At 52.2% G+C, this 17,026-nt stretch overlaps 1 protein-coding gene across 4 annotated transcripts; it reads right to left on the bottom strand.

Moving 5' to 3' along the window:
• Window positions 1–1,231: 1,231 nt before the first annotated feature.
• ARHGAP30 (Rho GTPase activating protein 30) lies at window positions 1,232–16,512 on the bottom strand. 4 transcript variants are annotated; one of them, XM_088835964.1, is made up of 13 exons: window positions 16,064–16,512; window positions 11,190–11,292; window positions 9,382–9,526; window positions 8,121–8,203; window positions 7,870–7,977; window positions 6,962–7,089; window positions 6,601–6,681; window positions 6,321–6,492; window positions 6,138–6,238; window positions 5,982–6,059; window positions 5,307–5,708; window positions 3,700–3,965; window positions 1,232–3,607 (listed from the first exon to the last, which is right to left on the bottom strand). In XM_088835964.1, the coding sequence occupies exons 1-13, from the start codon at window positions 16,158–16,160 to the stop codon at window positions 1,991–1,993; spliced, it is 3,381 nt and encodes a 1,126-aa protein (XP_088692090.1). In that variant the 5' UTR covers window positions 16,161–16,512; the 3' UTR covers window positions 1,232–1,990. The 4 variants fall into 4 exon arrangements, with proteins under 4 accessions (XP_088692090.1, XP_088692091.1, XP_088692089.1 ...); XM_088835965.1 differs by having other exon boundaries at window positions 3,871–3,965; window positions 6,138–6,241; window positions 16,064–16,509; XM_088835963.1 differs by having other exon boundaries at window positions 6,138–6,241; window positions 16,064–16,506.
• Between the last annotated feature and the right edge of the window lie 514 nt (window positions 16,513–17,026).

Here is a 17,026-nt window from a genome sequence, read left to right on the forward strand (position 1 = left end):
TAAACAGCAACATTAGCCTTTGTAGTCACTCGAAGACCCCGAAGGCTTCTAGTTTTTGTGAGTCTCAGTTTCTGTGAAAGGTATCTTCCGTTCCGTTCCGTCGCTCAGTCGTGTCCGACTCTTTGCGGCCCCGTGGACTGTAGCCTACCAGGCTTCTCCGTCCATGGGATTCTCCAGGCAAGAATACTGGAGTGGGTTACCGTTTCCTTCTCCAGGGGATCTTCCCGACCCAGGGATTGAACCTGGGTCTCCCGCATTGGAGGCGGACGCTTTAACCTCTGAGCCACCAGGGAAGCCCGAAAGGTATCTTAATTGTGATTATTTTCAGTCAGGACCTACCTTAATGGATTTGAAGTAGTGTGGTGTAAGGGAAGAGTTCAGACCCTGAGCCAGACAAATTCGGGTCTCAGACCTACCTCTGCCACTTGTTAGTTCTGAGACCTTTGGCAAACATTTCGACCTAATTAACTTTGTAAAATGAGATACTAGAGACTTCCCTGGTGGTCCAGTGGCTAACACTTTGTGCTCCCAAAGCAGGGGATGCCAGGTTCCATCCTTGGTCAGGGAACTAGATCTCACATGCCACAAGGATGCGTTCGAAGGCAGCAACAACAACAAAAAAAGACCACATGGCTGCAGCTAAGATGGAAAATCCCACATGCTGCAATTAAGACCCAGTGCAGCCAAATAAAACATTTTTTTAATGGAGATACCAGTACCAACCTTATAGAATTATTAGGTGGACTGAAAATTAACAGCAGAGATTCTGCGCATGTCAGATACCTAGCATTACTGGCATATAAAGAGCTTTATGTAAATAAGTTTCCCTTCCTCATTTCCTGTCCACCATGAACCCAGCTCTAGTTTCTAGCTATAGGTCTCCTCCACGGCAATTGAGGAAGAACACCCAGACAATAAAAACAGAAGAACGCAACGTTTGACCAAACATGAAAATATGATAACTATGCATGCTAAGTCACTCCAGTCGTGTCTGACTTTGTGACCCTGTGGACTGTAGCCTGCCAGGCTCCTTAGTCTGTTGGATTTGCCAGGTAGAAATACTGGAGTGGTTTGCCATTTCCCCCTGCAAGGGATCTTCCAACCCAGGGATGGAACCCCTGTCTCTTACGTATCCTGCATTGGCAGGTGGGTTCTTTACTACTAGCACCACCTTGGAAGATATGATATCTATCATTCAAGACTTTAGTAAGAGTAAAAAGAAACCACACTATTTATGTGTAAAAATACAGCATTTATTCTGAGATATTGCCCCTTGGGACCTGTGGCCCCAACCTGTCCAGAGAAGCAATCCCAGAGCCTGAGTGATGCCATCCCTCTTCCCTAAAATAGGAAGTTATTCCAAAGGAGAAAGAAGAGGCCAGAAAGATCTATATAAGACCTCGGTTCCTAGAGATCCAGGGAGGCAGAGGGTTGGGGAGCTGGGAAGGGAACTAGTCCTGCCAACAAATATTGTGTATTCAAAGAGTTTCCTGGACATTTTTCTCCTAATCTGGAGTTAATAGGAGCAGGAGGTATCCAAGGGACCAAGAGTAGAACAAGGATAGGTAACCTCTAAAAGTGTTTGTGTGTAATAGGCTCCAACGTGGCCCTGACCCCGCCTCTACTCTGGACTTCCATGAAGAGTTCATTGCCTCAGAGGAAGGCAGGACCTTGGCTGGAGTTCCCCCTTCATTCTTCACTTTGAGGAACAGTTAAGTTTTCCACCTACTCTTTGTTCCCTTTGGCCATTGACCTCTCTCTCTGGGGACAGGATCTTGGTGACTTTCTCAGGAATTTCCTAAGGGATAAGTGCTTTGTGTCTGAGACAAGCTCAGGTAAACAGACCAAGACAGTGCTTCCCACAGTCAAAAAGAGAAGCTAGAGGGCCAAAACCTATAGAGTGGGCACTACAGCCGCTCAGGCTGCAGATGAAACGGTCCAGGACCCTGGAGACAACTACCGTCCCTTGTGCCCAGTGCTCTGGTCCTAATTACAGTCCCTCAGCTTTCCCAGAGTTAGCCTGTGTTTCGAATGCATACGATCGGCGCTGGGGGGACGTAAGGGGATCAGGAGGTTGGGGCTCTCTGGGGGGCAGGCTAAACCGACTCCGGGGTGCAGACTCTTCTGTGCCCTCAGCTGGGATCTCCAGGCAGCTAAGGGGCCGGGGAGCATAGGCAGGGATCATGCTATAGGGGGAGGTTTTGGGGATGAGGCTGTAGTCCCCAGCACCAGTACAGGTCTGGGTCCGCCGAACTGCCTGAGCTTCAGTCCTCTGGCGGTCCCGGGCCAGGGCCACAGCAGCATCAAAGGAAAGACTACCCCCATTCCTCCAAGAGGAGCGGGAGGCTCGGGAGCCCCAGGCCCTGTCCCCATCGAGCCGGCCAGGCTTTGGGCATGGATTTGCTGGTGCCACGTGGATCTTGCCACACATTGCACTGGGCATCTTGGCAAACTGTGGTTTGGGGGGCACCACGGGCACGGAACGGGCCTGTTGGACCTGAATGAGGGTGGAAGCCAGGCGCATGCCCACGCCGCCAGCTGAGCCGAGGGGGGTGGGCTGCCCCTCAGGGTCCGTCTCTTCTGGCCGAGGTGGCTGTGGGGCTGCCTGTGCTGTCCCAGAGGACTGGGAGTTGCCCTCTTTGGCACTGTCAACCTCCAGGGACTCTACCTGTGACCCTTCAGGGAGGGAACCCTCTTGTGCACGTTCCCCTCCAGCTCTCTGGTCTCCCTCAGCTTCTCCATGTCCACACTCCCCTTCCTTGCTGATCTCCCCTGCTCCTCCTTCAGCTGCTGCTTCTGGGATCCCGCTGTCTTCGCCGCCTCCTTGGTCTTCTCCTGCCTCTTGACCCTCCTCTCCCCTTTGTCCTTCGGCTTCATTTTCCCTGCCTCCTTCAGCCTCTTGTTTGTGTACAACCTCCCAGCTCTCTTCAGCAACTTGGTTTTCCTGGGCCTCATGCTCTGAGTCCTTTCCCACTGCTACCTGGGTTTCGTCTCCTTCCTCAGCGCCTTCCTCTCTCTCCGGATTTCTTTCCTTCCCCTTGTCTTTAGCCTGCTCTCCTCCAGTTTCTTCCACACCCTTCGCTTCCTCCGTTCTCTCATCCTCCTGCTGACCTTTGGACTCCTCTGCCTTGGCCCCTGTCTCCTCTGTCTCTTTCCCACATCCTTCTTTCAAACTGTCAATCACCTTCTGGCTTCCCTCAGCTTCTGCTCCTTCCTCAGTGGCCTCTCTGCCCTCCACGTCACTTTCTGGCCTCCCCTCAGCCTCCACCCTGGTGTCCCGTCTGCTTCCAGGCTCCCCCTCTGTGTCCTCTCCACCTTCACACAAGGCTTGCTCTCCCTCAGCCTGTCCCTGTCCTGAAGCCTCCTGTCTTCCAGACCCTGCCACCTTTTCCTCTTCACTGCCTGCACCCTCCCAGGTTGGGAGTTTGGGCTCCAGAAGGGGACTTAGGTCATCATAGGCACTCAGGAAGACTTCCTCCCCGCTTTCCTCCTCTGTTTCAGGCCTGGGGCCAGGAGAGTCCAGGGAACAGCAGCTGGGAGCCAGGACAAACTGTGCCTCATCCAGGGACAGGTCATCCAGGGGTGGCTCCACAGAGAACTCCTCCACCTGTAAATACAGCATCATGGCTTAGGACTAGGCAGCCCTGTCCACCCTCTGGGTTCCTTAACACCCCCAAACCCAGCACAGCGCCTCCTTACCTGAGGCCCAACTCCCAGGAGCTCCTCCAAGTAGCCCATCCCAGGGTCTTCCTCCCCGGGGGAGAAGGCTGCTCCTGCTGGTCCTGCCTTGGCCACCTCCCCGTCCTCCACCCCCACCCACTCAGGTTCCGAGCTGCTTGAGTCCTCTAGGAAGGAGAAGGAATCCTGCACCTCCTGGGACAGGCAGTCCTCCAGGGCAGGGGCCACGTCCACTGGGCCCGAGTCAGCCGAGGGACCTGGGGCTGGACTTCCCTCCAACTTCTCATCTGTTGAGAGAGAGAGAGTCCAAGGAATACTAAGGTCAAGACCAGCTCTGACCCTTTCCGAGGTCAGTCTTCCTAGCACTGCTTACAGTATTCCCAGCATAGATGCTTCCATGGCTCATCCTCTCTGACCAATACCCCTAACTCTTGGCTTATAGCCACCTGTTAGAACTCCTGCCAGGTGCCAAGCACTGTGCTGTATGCTTTATAATGCAGTGTTTTATTTTCTCCACAAGACAACTTTATAATGTCGAGTATGTATCCCCATGGAGAAGGCAATGGCACCCCACTGCAGTACTCTTGCCTGGAGAATCGCTTGGACGGAGGAGCCTGGTGGGCTGCAGTCCATGGGGTTGCAAAGAGTCGGACACGACTGAGTGACTTGGCAGCAGCAGCAGCAGCATGTATCCCCATTATATATACGAGCAAGCTGAGGCTCAGAGAAATTTGTCCAGGGTCACACAGACAAGTGGTACAGCCCAAACCTGAATCCCAGTCGACTTTACTCTGCAGCCATTATCCTTACCCACCACCCAGTGCTGCCTCAGCACTTCTCACTACTGACACTTAGGAACTGGAGTCAGAGCACAGGTCAGAGTCCAGCTGTGCCACCTCCTGCCAAATTGCTTAACATAAGTCTCAGGTTCCGCTGCTGTAATGTATGGACAATAACAATACCTGAGTCAACACCATGAGAAAATGAAATGAGCTAATGCCTTCATGTCATAAACTCCCAGCTAATGTTAGCTATTCTTATTCATGTTGTCATTATTAATTTTGTGATGCACGGGCTTAGTTTCCCTGAGGCGTGTGGAATCTTTCTGGAGCAGGGATTGAACCCGTGTCACCTGTTAATGTGTCTGTGCTCAGTCGTGTCCAACTCTGTGCAACCCAGTGGACTGTAGCCTTCCAGGCTCCTCTGCCCATGGAATTTTCCCAACAAGAATACTGGAGTGGGTTGCCATTTCCTTCTCCAGAGGATCTTCCCAACCCAGGGATTGAACCAAGGGCTCTTGCCTCTCCTGCATTGGCAGGCAGATTCTTTACCACTGAGCTACCTGGGTAGCCAACTATTATATCTCCCTACTTTGTACTTAGTAATCCCTACTGTATATATCTGACACAAATCCCCATTCTTGGGTGTATCAGTGATCTAAGGCTGCCAGAGAGCCTTTTTATGTGAAGCTCATACAACCTAATAATATTACTGGATTCCCTCAATCTTGAATTTGGAAAGGCAGCTAAAGATAACCACCCACAGACCAGGGCAGATTCCCAGCTTCAGAGCCTCAGCCTAGAGTTCTAGTCCCTTCTCATAGTCCTGGGCAATCCTTGGGTCCTCACCTGGGGGGCCAGGGCCAAGGCCGGGGCCAGGACCGGGGCCAGAGGCAGGGCTTGGCCGGGGCTGTAGGGCAGGGCGTTCAAGACCACGGGCAAACCCCGCCAAGGAGATGTTAGCGATGTTGTTTGGCGATATGTTGAGCATATTGCTGATGTGTGCTGGGAGGTTGACGTCGTAGGGCTCTGAGATATGGACGCCAGCACGGCGCTCTGCGTGGCTGCTGCCCCCAACACGGACTGCTGACCGCCCAGGTCGTGGTGTGCCGGGCTCGGAGCTCGCGCCACCCAGCACCTCTGGGTCGGGCTCCTGCTCACCCTCTGCCGCTTCCATGGAATCATTCTCCAGGCCTTCCGTCAGCAGTGGGCCTGGCCGAGGACTGCTGGATCCGACCAGCCCCTCTGGTTCTGTGGAGGAGAGAAAGGTAGGCCGTAACCTCAGCCACAAGGAGCCTGAAACACATCTCAGAAAGGCTCTGGAGAGTGCCGTCTGTTTTGTCTGTAGCCTGGAAGGCACCAGGCCCAGCTTCCCTTAGCCACCACTGCCAGCCCTTCACAACCAGCTGAGCAGAGGTCACCCCACCAACACATACTTAGGAACGCCCTCCCCTCCCTGGAGATGGAGTAACTGGCCATCCCTACCCTTCCCCCACACACACACGAGTGCACACCTATACTCACCATCACTAACCCCAGCCACAGCACTCAGCGAGTCCATGCTCTTGGCTGGCCGCAGAGTCCCCTTATCAGATTTGTCCTCTGCAAGACAGGGATGTGCATAGAGCCGGGACCAAGTGCACCCCCAGCAGAGCTCCCCCTCTATCTCCGCAGACTTACCCCTGTCCTCAGCCCCCCGTGGAGCTTTACGTTTGGTCTCATGGCCAGAGCGACCCAGATTGAAGATAGATCTCCACTTCCTGACCTTCAGAGACCCCTTCCTCCTGGAGGGAGTGGAGAAATCACTGCAGTTGGAGCCTGATGGCCAGTGCAGGGGAGAAGGGCCCAGGAAGAAGGCCTTACTTGTGCTCTGCAATCTCTATGATGGTGTGGTAGGGCCGCATCTGGGGGGGTCCGTCACCAGCCTGCAGAATGCTCGGCAGATTGTAGGGCAGGGACCGTGGCATAACATCCTCAGGGCTGCCTGACACCCGGACCCCTGCAAGTGATCGCCATCCACTTTCCACTTCACTACCTAGGAAAAGAAAGAGGAATTGGCCAGGCCGGAACAGAAAGAGGGCTTTGGGTACCCACCTCCTCACTGCATCCTCCCACTGACTAACTACCAAGGTAGGGGATATACCTGGAGATCGATCCTCTGTGCTCAAGAGGAAGTCCTCAGGGACAAAGAGGCCAGGAGATCCCAGGACATTCTCCCAGTGGGCTGGGGGTGGGAATGATCAGTCACTGGCCTCGAGAGCCGGGATGGGCGTTGATTAAGAGGTCAAGCTATGCCCTAGGCTGAGAGTGGGAGAGGCCCGCTCAGGTTCTGACTGCACCATTCTGTAGGGTCTTCTCCACATGACCGTAAGAACTTATGAGACTCAGTCCTGTCGTCTGCAAAGCGGGGAGACTGAACTGGATGATCTTGGAGGCCTTCTCTAACTCTGATGTGACTCCCCAGGCAGAGAGCGGTGATGTGGGGGGGTGGGAAGGACACTGACCAGAGAGAGCAGCACCCCCAAAAAGCTGGTCCACATGTGTGAGGATGAACTCAACGACGATGGACTGCACACGCACCTCCATGAAGGCTGCCGTCCCATTGAAGCCTGAGGCCTCTATGTCCTTAGACCTGTGGAGGTGTGGAGTTATGCCCCGCAGCCCCACCTCATTTCCCCATTCAAATTCTCCCTAAAAATACCTTATACCCTTTCCTCTGAATGCCATTAAACCCATCCCATCTTCTAATCAACATGCATGATTCAGGTCTCAAATGGCCACTTCCTCTGGGAAGCCTTCTTGGACACCCTCCTCAGAATATTAGTCTCTACCTCCTCTGCCCACCGGGGTGCCTGTGTGTAACACATCTCAGGACTTCTCATAGTCTACCATGCACCACAGGGAGCGCCATGCAGGCCACTTCTCCAAGATATTTGCGCAACAAACATTTGACAAGACCCATCCCACCCCACCTCCGCCAACCCCCCACAGCCCCCTAGCTCCCACTCTCTGCACCGCCCCCATCTCCTGTCCTGCTCCAGTCCCTGAGCTAAATGACAACAGTGTAAGGAAACATAAAGGCCCAGAAATTCCCTGGTGCTCCTGTGGTTAGGATTCTACCCTTCCACTGCAGAGGGCACATATTTGATCCCTGGACAGGGAACAAGGACCCTACGTGCTACTCAGTGTGGCCAAAAAGAAAAGAAAACACAAAGGCCCCATCCTTAGGGACTTTACTCAAGCTCAGACTTTACTCAGGCTCCCAAAGGTGAGCTCCAGACCACACCGCGTAATCTTGAGCCTTCCTGTTCTCACTGGGTGAGACCCCTCGCCAGCACCACACAGCCACACTCCATCATCAAGCGGCTCCCCAGGGGCTAGGCTCCGCCAAGATATCCACACACGCACCCACCTCAGCAGGTTGGGGGCCCAGACGATGGCCAGGTTGCGCGCGTGCATGTTGGTCTGGGTGCTGAATGAGGCCATGTGCACCAGGTGCCTCATGAGGAACTCCAGGGTCCTGCAGAAAGGGGGGCGTCACGGGGCAGAGCTCATACAGGGCGGGAGCAAGAAGAGAAGTGACAAGTCAAGGCCCCAGCTAAAGAGAGAGCCTGGGCTTAGCTGGGTTGGCCGGGACTTTGGTCGGGGAGGAGCCCCACACACCTGTAGTTGGGGACCGGAAGTTCCTGAAGCACATCCAGGATCTTGACCAAGCGCTCAGGCTCCAGCTGTACTGCCACAGCCTCCTGGTTGGGAGCAAGGGGCGGGAGTCGGTGACCCAGCGCTGCCCCAGCATCCTCCCCGGAGCTCCGAGCGAAACTCTCAGAAACGGTCTGTGCTCAACCCCACGCCGTCCCCCAACCCTGGATCTTCGAAGCACACTGAACTAGCAGACAGAACTTGTGTCCCACAGAGACCTGCTGCTGACTCTTGGCTGTGCCACTTAGGGCTTTGTGACCCTGAGCAGCTCCCTGCCACCTCTCTGCCTCAGCGTTCTCATCAGCAGTGCTCTGGTCCTGGAAAACACTCGGGGTTTCATCCTGTTTGCGCGCCAGGGGCTGTGGTTTATTTCAGGCTGTCCGGGAAGGCCTATGCCCACCCAGCCTGGTCTATTTGGGCTGAATGGCATGCCCTGGCTGTTTAGGATCTCTAAATGATGTCATGCTCAATAAAATGCAGTTTAATTTAAAAGTGTTACTCAAGGCAGTTCCCTGGCAGTCTCATGTCTCAGTGGTTGGGAAGGTCTCCCAGTCGAGGGCCAGTTCCAGTCACTGGTCGGGGAACTAAAATCCCATAAGCTAGAAGGTGCAACCAGTAAGTAAATAAATACTTTTAAAAATATAAGTAAAAATGTTACTCAATTCAAGATAGCGCTTCTGCCATGTATTTTCTTTCTCTTTAAAACATTATTTATGTATTTGGCTGTGCCGGATCTTAGTTGCAACATGTGGGATCTAGGCCCTTGACCAGGGATTGACTCCTGGCCCCCTGCACTGGGAGTGGGAGTCCTAGCCACTGGCCCACCTGGGAAGTCCTGTCATGTATTTTTGCATTCAAGAGTTGTTCAACGCACAAATCACAGTTCACAGAAGGGCACGTTTGAAAAACTTTTGGCTTCCTGAAAGTGTTCTCGTTCTCTGAAATGTAGGGAAGCTCTGGTCTAGGTGATTTCCAAGGGCTTTCCAGTTTCTGCTCTCCCCCAGCCTCACCCTGCACTGCGTGCAGTTTGCAGGCCTTGTGGAAAGGAGAGACGGGGAGGGCAGAGATGGCAGGACTAGGAGACTTGTAGGGAAGGGTCTTGTGTCCATGTGGTCTCTGTCACATGGGATCCCTAGGACTCTGTCTGGCATTAGACTCATCAGGGATGTCACATCAGAGCGGCCACCCTCAGCCTTCTCTTCCACCCCCCTTCCACTCAACTCACAGCAAACTTGTCATAGAGCCGGTACGTGAGCAGGGGGTCTGGCAGCTCTCTGAAGTAGGCCTTGCACAGGGAGGAGACACAGTGAATGTCCTGAAGGTAAACATCTCGCCGCAGGTCTGGCTTCCGTTCAGCCTCAAATTCCTGCCTGGGGAGGTGCAGAGTAGTCAGGAGTGGTGGGGGTCTGGGGCAATGTGGGGAGAGGGGGAGCTGGAGAGATGGGCTCCAGGCAGGGTCGAGGGTCAGTATGTACAAGAGGTTGGGGCGTGTGAGGCAGCAAGCTTAAGGCATTGTTCTTGTCGGCGTGCAGAGTTGATGTGAGGTGGATGAGTGGACCTATGCATGAACACAGATACCTGTCAGGATGTAGAGAAGGTGTGAGCGGCAGTACAGGGCTTTGTAGGAGTCAGTAGAAGTGGAGGAATGAGCCTAAAATGTGTGTTTCTGGCTACATGCAAAGATGGATGCGCCTAAGTCTTAGAAGGTAACTAAGTGTAAATCTTCACAACCTTGGACCTAGGCAACAGTTTCTTGGCTATGACACCAAAAACACAAGCAAGGAAGGAAGAAAACAGATACATTTAACATCAAAGTTACAAGCTGTTGTGTGAGAAAGGACACTATCAAGAAAATGAAGAAAACCCACAGAATGGGAGAACATGCTTGCAAGTCATAGATTTAATCAGTATCTAATATTCAGAATTCATGAAGAACTCCTACAACTCAAAACAAATAACCTATTTTTTTAATGAACAAAGTTTATGAATAGACATTTCTCCAGAGAAGATATACAAATGACTAGTAAGCACACAGAAAGTATTTGACATCATTAGCTATTAGGAAAATGCAAATATGGATGAAATATCACTTCACACCACTATGGTGGCTTATAATCAAAAAGATACACTCTAACAAATGTTGGCAGGGATGTGGAGAAATTGGAACACTCATACATTGCTGGTAGGAATGTAAAATGATACAACTGCTGTGGAAAATAGTTTGACAGTTTCTTTAAAAGTTCAACATAGAGTTACCATATGACCCAGCAATTCCACTTTTAGGTATATACTCAAGAGAATTGAAACCATATGTCCACACAAATACTCGTACACAAAATGTTTATAGCAGCATCAATCATAATAGCCAAAAGGTAGGAACAACCCAAATAGCCATCAACTGATAAATGGGTAAACAAAATGTGATAACACCACACAATAGAATATTTTTCAGCCATGAAAAGAAATGAAGTGCTGGTGCATGCAACGTGTATGAACCCTGAAAACACACTAAGTGAAAAAAAGCCAGCCATAGAAAGTCACCATGATATGATCCCACTTATGTGAAATGTCCAGAATAGGCAACTCCATAGACAGAAAGCAGACTCGGGGCTGGGGGAGAAGAGAAATGTGGAGTGACTGTGGGTACAGGGTTTCTCTGGAGTTGATGCTCTGGAATTAGACAGTGGTGGAGGTTGCACAACCTTGTAAATATACTAAAAACCATTGAATTATGCATTTTCAAATGGTGAATTTTATGGCCTGTGAATTGTATCTAAGTCTGTCTTTGAAGCTGGGTGGGTTCTGTGGGAGTGGAGGAGCGTGCGGATGTGTACCTGTGCGTGTGCACACACGTGCGTCTGTGCAGGCCAACCTGTGGGGACTGTGGGGCATGGTGTCAGCCTTTCCTGAGGAGACTAGAACTCCTCCCGCGGACAGTGCCTATCACCTATGTTTCCTTCTCCCCAGGTCCCCTCGCCCCTCTGGCTTCCTGGCCTCACGGCCGCAGAGCCCTCCCCTCACTGCCTGACTCACCGGAGCTTCTGGATGTTGGAAGAGACCCCTGAGAGGCGGTAGATCCCATCCACCACTCCATACTCCTCCACAAACTCCGCGCAGCTCCGTAGCACCTGGGGCACTGGCGACAGAGAAGGCGCAGAGAAAAATCAGGTTTGGGAGATGAGAGACCCAGAGCATCTGAGAGACGGACACGTCAGGGGAGGGGGCTGGGGAGAGAGGAGGCGAGGCTCACGGAACAAACGCCTGTCAGGGAGATGCGTGCAGGACATCAACCCCAGCCTGTCAACCTGTTATAATCTCACTGCCCATTGGGTCTAGAGTCTTGGCATAAATACCCCCAGTGAGAGTGAGATCACTGCCTCCCCAGACTGCTCATTCCCATTAGAAAGTTCTGCCTTTGTTGACCTGAAATTTCTCCCTCTGTAATTACTAGTTGCTACTACAAAACCAACCAGTCCATTCTAAAGGAGATCAATCCTGGGTGTTCATTGGAAGGACTGATGCTAAAGCTGAAACTCCAATACTTTGGCCACCTCATGCGATGAGTTGACTCACTGGAAAAGACTCTGATGCTGGGAGGGATTGGGGGCGGGAGGCGAAGGGGACGACAGAGAATGAGTTGGCTGGATGGCATCCCTGACTCGATGGACATGAGTTTGAGTGAACTCCGGGAGTTGGTGATGGACAGGGAGGCCTGGCGTGCTGTGATTCATGGGGTCGCAAAGAGTCAGACACGACTGAGCGACTAAACTGAACTGAACTGAACTACAAAAATTTTAGAGGGACAGCAATGCAGTTGGAAGAGGTAAAAAACTGGTCTTTAAAGTGCATTTATTAACACTCTACAGAAGTTAAAGGAACATTAATTCTTCCAACCAGAATGGAACAGAGCTGGTGGGCATTATTGTGAAGCACCTGCTCTGGTTAGTGAGTGCATGGATGTTAGATCTGTCATAAGAAGGTACACAAAATTGTAACAGACCTTCAAACTGGTCTGTTCATGAGAAAAGCACCTATGTGCCAAGCACTGTGCATTAGACATGAAAACAGAGGATCAAAGAAGTAATGAGTGCCCAGTATCAACCTGAAAGAGCCAGAATTCAAATCCAAGAATGCAAAAACCTGTGCCATCGCCCCCTGCCTTGGAGCCTTCCCCAGTTACTGGACTGTAAGCCCCTTAAGGACGAGATCTGAGTGTGGCCCATCTTGCTTTCCCTCGCCTTATCTGTCATGGTATCTCAATCATGGGAAATCCCTGAAAACCACACGTTGAATCTCATCTCCGCAAGGCCACAAAGTTATTTCTCTAAAGCACTTCCATGCTTGAAAGCCTTTGCTACGTATACACTCTGCTCCACCCCAATCTTTAATACTTAGCTTACAAACACAGAATAAAGTAAAAACTCCTCAACAGGTATACTGCATAAGACCCTTCACAAACCAGATCCAACTGCCATCCAGCCTTACCAGTTCCAGCCAGCCCCTTCTCTGCGTGCTTCCCTCCCCCCCAAAATAAATGCTATGGTCCAGCCCTTTGCTGTTCCTTGAACAAGCCTTGGTACCATCACTCATGTTTTCCCTTGCTTGGAATGCCTTCCTATCTGTCTCTGCCTGGTGAATCCCTCTTTGCTGTATCTGTATTATAGTTCCCACGGCCCTTTGTTTATATCTGTACCATAGTACTTATTGTACTTTGTTATGATTATTATATTTTGTATCTATACCTTCTGACAAATAGTAACATCCTCCCCAGCATCTAGCAAGGTGTTGAAACAGAGCAGGTGCTCAACAGATGTTTATTAAATTACTCAATGAATTAGTCAATGAATTGGAAATTTAATAGAGAATATTGCCTAAGACAAAACACTGGGTCCAATTAACTGAGACTCAGCAGAGAAAACCCTGTCTTGTGTGTGTCAGAAAAAGATGTGCTTCTCCTAAGCCACCTATATTTTTCATGTGGGCTTTATGAATTTTATATCTGATTATGTTTACCTCTTTACTTTAACAGTCAGGAAGCCCATATCTTGGAACCATACAGAACTACTTGAAGTGCATTTCTGGGCACTGAGCTCACCCTTCTTGTTTTCCCTTCAACTTCATTCCTTCAGTCATGTATTCTTTTTATTTGGCGTTTTGGAAGTCGTCCATCCCAAGCTCGTTGTGGAATTAAGTAAGTTAGAAATACAGATGAAGAAAATAATAAATCCATCAAACACTATTTTAAACCCTCCTTGTATGACCTGGTGTCCACACCCTTTACCCTCACGCACCCCAGAATGAGGACTTGGGTAGGAGAAGGAAAGCACCAAGGCTGCACAATTTTTTTTGAAGGCTGCAAAATTTAAGGAAGCACTCCCTCTTAGGGTCATGCCAGAGCCAGCTGTGCACACGAATTATCTTGAGAGTGAATGCCTCCTTAAGAAAGAGGCACCTAGGGCACTTGCCTGGCCCTGAGAGTGAGAGCTTCCTTAAATTTTGTGCCCTAGTCACCTCTCTTGCCTCATCTTAGTCGTGGCCCTACAGTTGGACATCCATCACTTTAGGATCTGGGCCCATTTGCCAGGGTCTCCCAACCTCAGGTTGCCAGCACTGAATGCAGAGACGGGGCAGACCCTCCGCATTCAAGCTGCTGCCTACTCTAATGCCACCCCAGCTCTTCTAGCCATCACTCTGTCAACGCATACATAGTTTGCTGCCACCTAAATCCCAAACTCTCTTCCCATGAACTGCAACCAAGTCAGGTCTTCCCCAAACTTCTCTGTTGATTTTTGAACCTCCAGAGGAGGCCTTGAAAGAAGACATTCAAGAGCCTACGGAGTCAAAGCCATATAGGAAATGGGTCAAGGAGATGGCAGAGGAGATAAGAGGATCAGAGTGATGGAGGAGTCAAGGGGACAGAGATAAGAGAGATGGGGTCAGAGATGAAAGATGCAGAGTTGGGGCAGTAGAGTCAGAGTTAAGGGTGGGTCAGGGAGGAGGGCCTGAAGCTTAGAAACCTGAGCAAGATCTCAAAGAGTTAAAGTTTAGGAAAAGGAAGAACTCAACACACATAAGGGCTTAGGAAGGACGAGACCTACCTGAGGCAAACAGCTGGGAGAGCTTGCTGAAATGGAGCAGAGCAGCAAGGATTTGGGAACCCAAGATAATCGGGATAAATTAACCAGAAACACAGCTTTCCACCGGCCTGGGCTTTCACTTTCGCTGGTCTTAGCTTAAAGAGAGAAGCCAGTCATGGTTTCTCTGTGTCCTTCAACTTTCCACCTGTCTGTGCTAGGAGGAGCTGGGGGAAGGGGAGAAGGCTGCCGCTGCTGCCCTGATGCCTAAGATTCTCCTCCACCCTTGGATTCAGACGTGGCTTTGGTGAAGGGCAGGAGGTGCTTTTCTCTCTCTGTCTCTCTGAGATTCATTAGGATCTGGACCCAGCAACCTGTCTGTCCCTTCCAGAGAACATGCCCTGCACCGTCTGAGGCCAGGAAGGTTACAGGAGTGGGATCTGGGTTGGCTGTGGGGTCAGTGTTTCAACATGAGGTTGGCAGGGGCTCCACAGGGAAGGACAGTGCCAGGAGGAGGAGGCTGAACTGAGGGTTTTGCAGAGAAGTGGAAGACCATCAGCCCCAGCTAAAGCACGTGCCCCTCGGCCGAGAGCCATCCTTCTCAAGATCGTGACTCCTCCTGTCGGCCCTGCGCTGGCTGCCGGGCTCTGCCCGGTGAGAAGACAAAGGCACAGAGAAACCACTTCAGCTGTTGGACACCCTTCCCTGGGGCCCGGGTTTTCCCTTAAGCGAGGCCTGTGGGGATGGGGGCCCCTGGGGGAGGAGAAAAGGGGAAGGAGGTGTCTGGAGACACAGGGGCGGGGCTGAGAGCAGGAAATGAGCGGGGACCCACCGTCACCCGCCCTCCACTGAGGCATCACAGCCCAGGACGGAGGACAAAGAGGAAATGACAGATTGGGGTGGGGCTGGGGGGGCAATAGAAATCGTGTCCTTCTTTGGGAGGAGCTCAAAGTACCAGAAAACAAGCTGGGCTGGGCAAGTCAGAATAAATGCATTCAACTCCAAGTCAAATCAAGAAATGTTTCTGAGTGTCTACTGCACACCAAGCATAGTCGGGGGCCAGTGTTGTTCTGGCCCCGCTGGTTCCCAAGCCCCTCCGAGGTAATCCAGGGAGGGTGCTGTCCGAAGGCAGTCCTCACACCCACCTTCCTCTGTACCCTCCACCCCCACCTTCAAACCAGGCGCAGCCGTCCCTCTTACTCTTCTGGTGTTCCCCATTTTAGCAGTTTCTCGCCTTACCCTCCACTCTGAACCTGCTTCTCCTTTGCACAGGGAGAACCAGAGAACCACGGAGACTGGGGGAGGGGACACCCCTACCCCACACCTTCGCCTGAGACCAGAGCCCCGTAACCTGCTCTCCTCCAACCAGGAAACCCCCCCATCCTTCCCAGGTACCACCGTCGCGCTCTCCAGGGGCCCTTCTACTGTCTTCGTTCATTCAGACCCAAGGGCTGTCCATGCTCCTCATCCGCTCATCTCCCGGCCCTGCCACCTCAGCCTCCCTCTCCTGACCCACAGCTGTCAGCTGCTCACCTCTGCTTCTTCTCCCTCTCCCGGGTTTCCAGTCTTTCCATCCTCTCCTCTCAAGTGTCCTCACTCTCATCCCCAGGCTCTTTGCCCCAGGCGGTCCCACCGAAGAGCTCCTCGGCCTTCTTCACTGAGCCACATTTCCTGCCCTGCCTGCGCATCAGCCTCCTGGGGGTGACCCCATACCTCTGCCCCTTCTCCGTGAGCTCCCAGAAACACTGCTTCTGTACCCTCACACTCAATCAGGCTGGAGGAGCCCCGTGCCGCCCCCTCCACGCAACAGCAGCTCCGGGCTGGCCTCCTTACCCTCCTGGCCTGAGTGCTGCAGGTGCTCCTGCAAGTCACACCCAAACACCCGCTCCTTGGAGCTGCCCTTCTTCTTTCCTTTCTGCCGAGACTTCATGGCCGGAGCCCCAGGGCCCTGGCCCTAGCCACCTCTGTCCCCCAAGACCTTTGCCCTACTAGTCCCCCATGGGATCCCAAGCCAGCCTCTGGGCTTGGCCTGGCCCCAGAGGGGCAGGGCTCAGAACTGGGGGTGGAGGGTGGCCTGGGCAACGGGCAGCAGCTCCTGCCTCTGGGGCCCCGGCCACACGGAAGTAGCTGTGGAAGAGGAAGCTGCTAGGACCCCGGCAAGAAGCTGTGTCTCGTGGCCGGGACTGGCACTCGCCCTTCTCGCCCTGCTCAGCCCTGGGGTGGCAGGAAGCCGTGCAGCTCCTTAAACCCGCTTCCTGTTAGAGCATCTTTGCAACCACAGGGCTGGGGTGGGGGAGGTAGCTGACATTCACATCCTCACCCATTGCTGGGCCTCTGCTCATTGGTCAAGAGGAGGTGATGTCAGAGCCCTTGGGTGGGGAGGTAGCGCCTGGAGCACAAGCAGGTGACTGGCACTCTTAGAGACCAGAATCCTGGGGTCTGAGGTTGATACCCCGGGATTGCCTGGGAGCAGAGCAACGCAGGGCTATGCAGGGCACACCAAGTAGAGAGGAGGCCCAGCCTCCGACTCTTACAGGCCTGTAGTGTCATTCGAGTCACATTACTGCGCTAAGCCTCGGTTTCCACACATATGAAACAAATGAAGAGTAGACTAAGATGATCTTTAAATCCTTCCAACTCTAATATCCTGTGGAACCCATCTGAGTTTTGGGTTCTTTGACCATAAACATTTTCCAGGCCTGTTGTAGTAAGACTCCAATAAAAGATAGGATATAAAATACTGCCCAACTGAGTTACTGCCTATCCTGGAAGGGGTCTTCCCTTCCACTGTCCTAC

This window comes from Moschus berezovskii, chromosome 4 (genome assembly GCF_049115385.1).
Source record: "Moschus berezovskii isolate FMDL1 chromosome 4, NW_MosBer_1.0, whole genome shotgun sequence".
NCBI lineage: Eukaryota > Metazoa > Chordata > Mammalia > Artiodactyla > Moschidae > Moschus > Moschus berezovskii.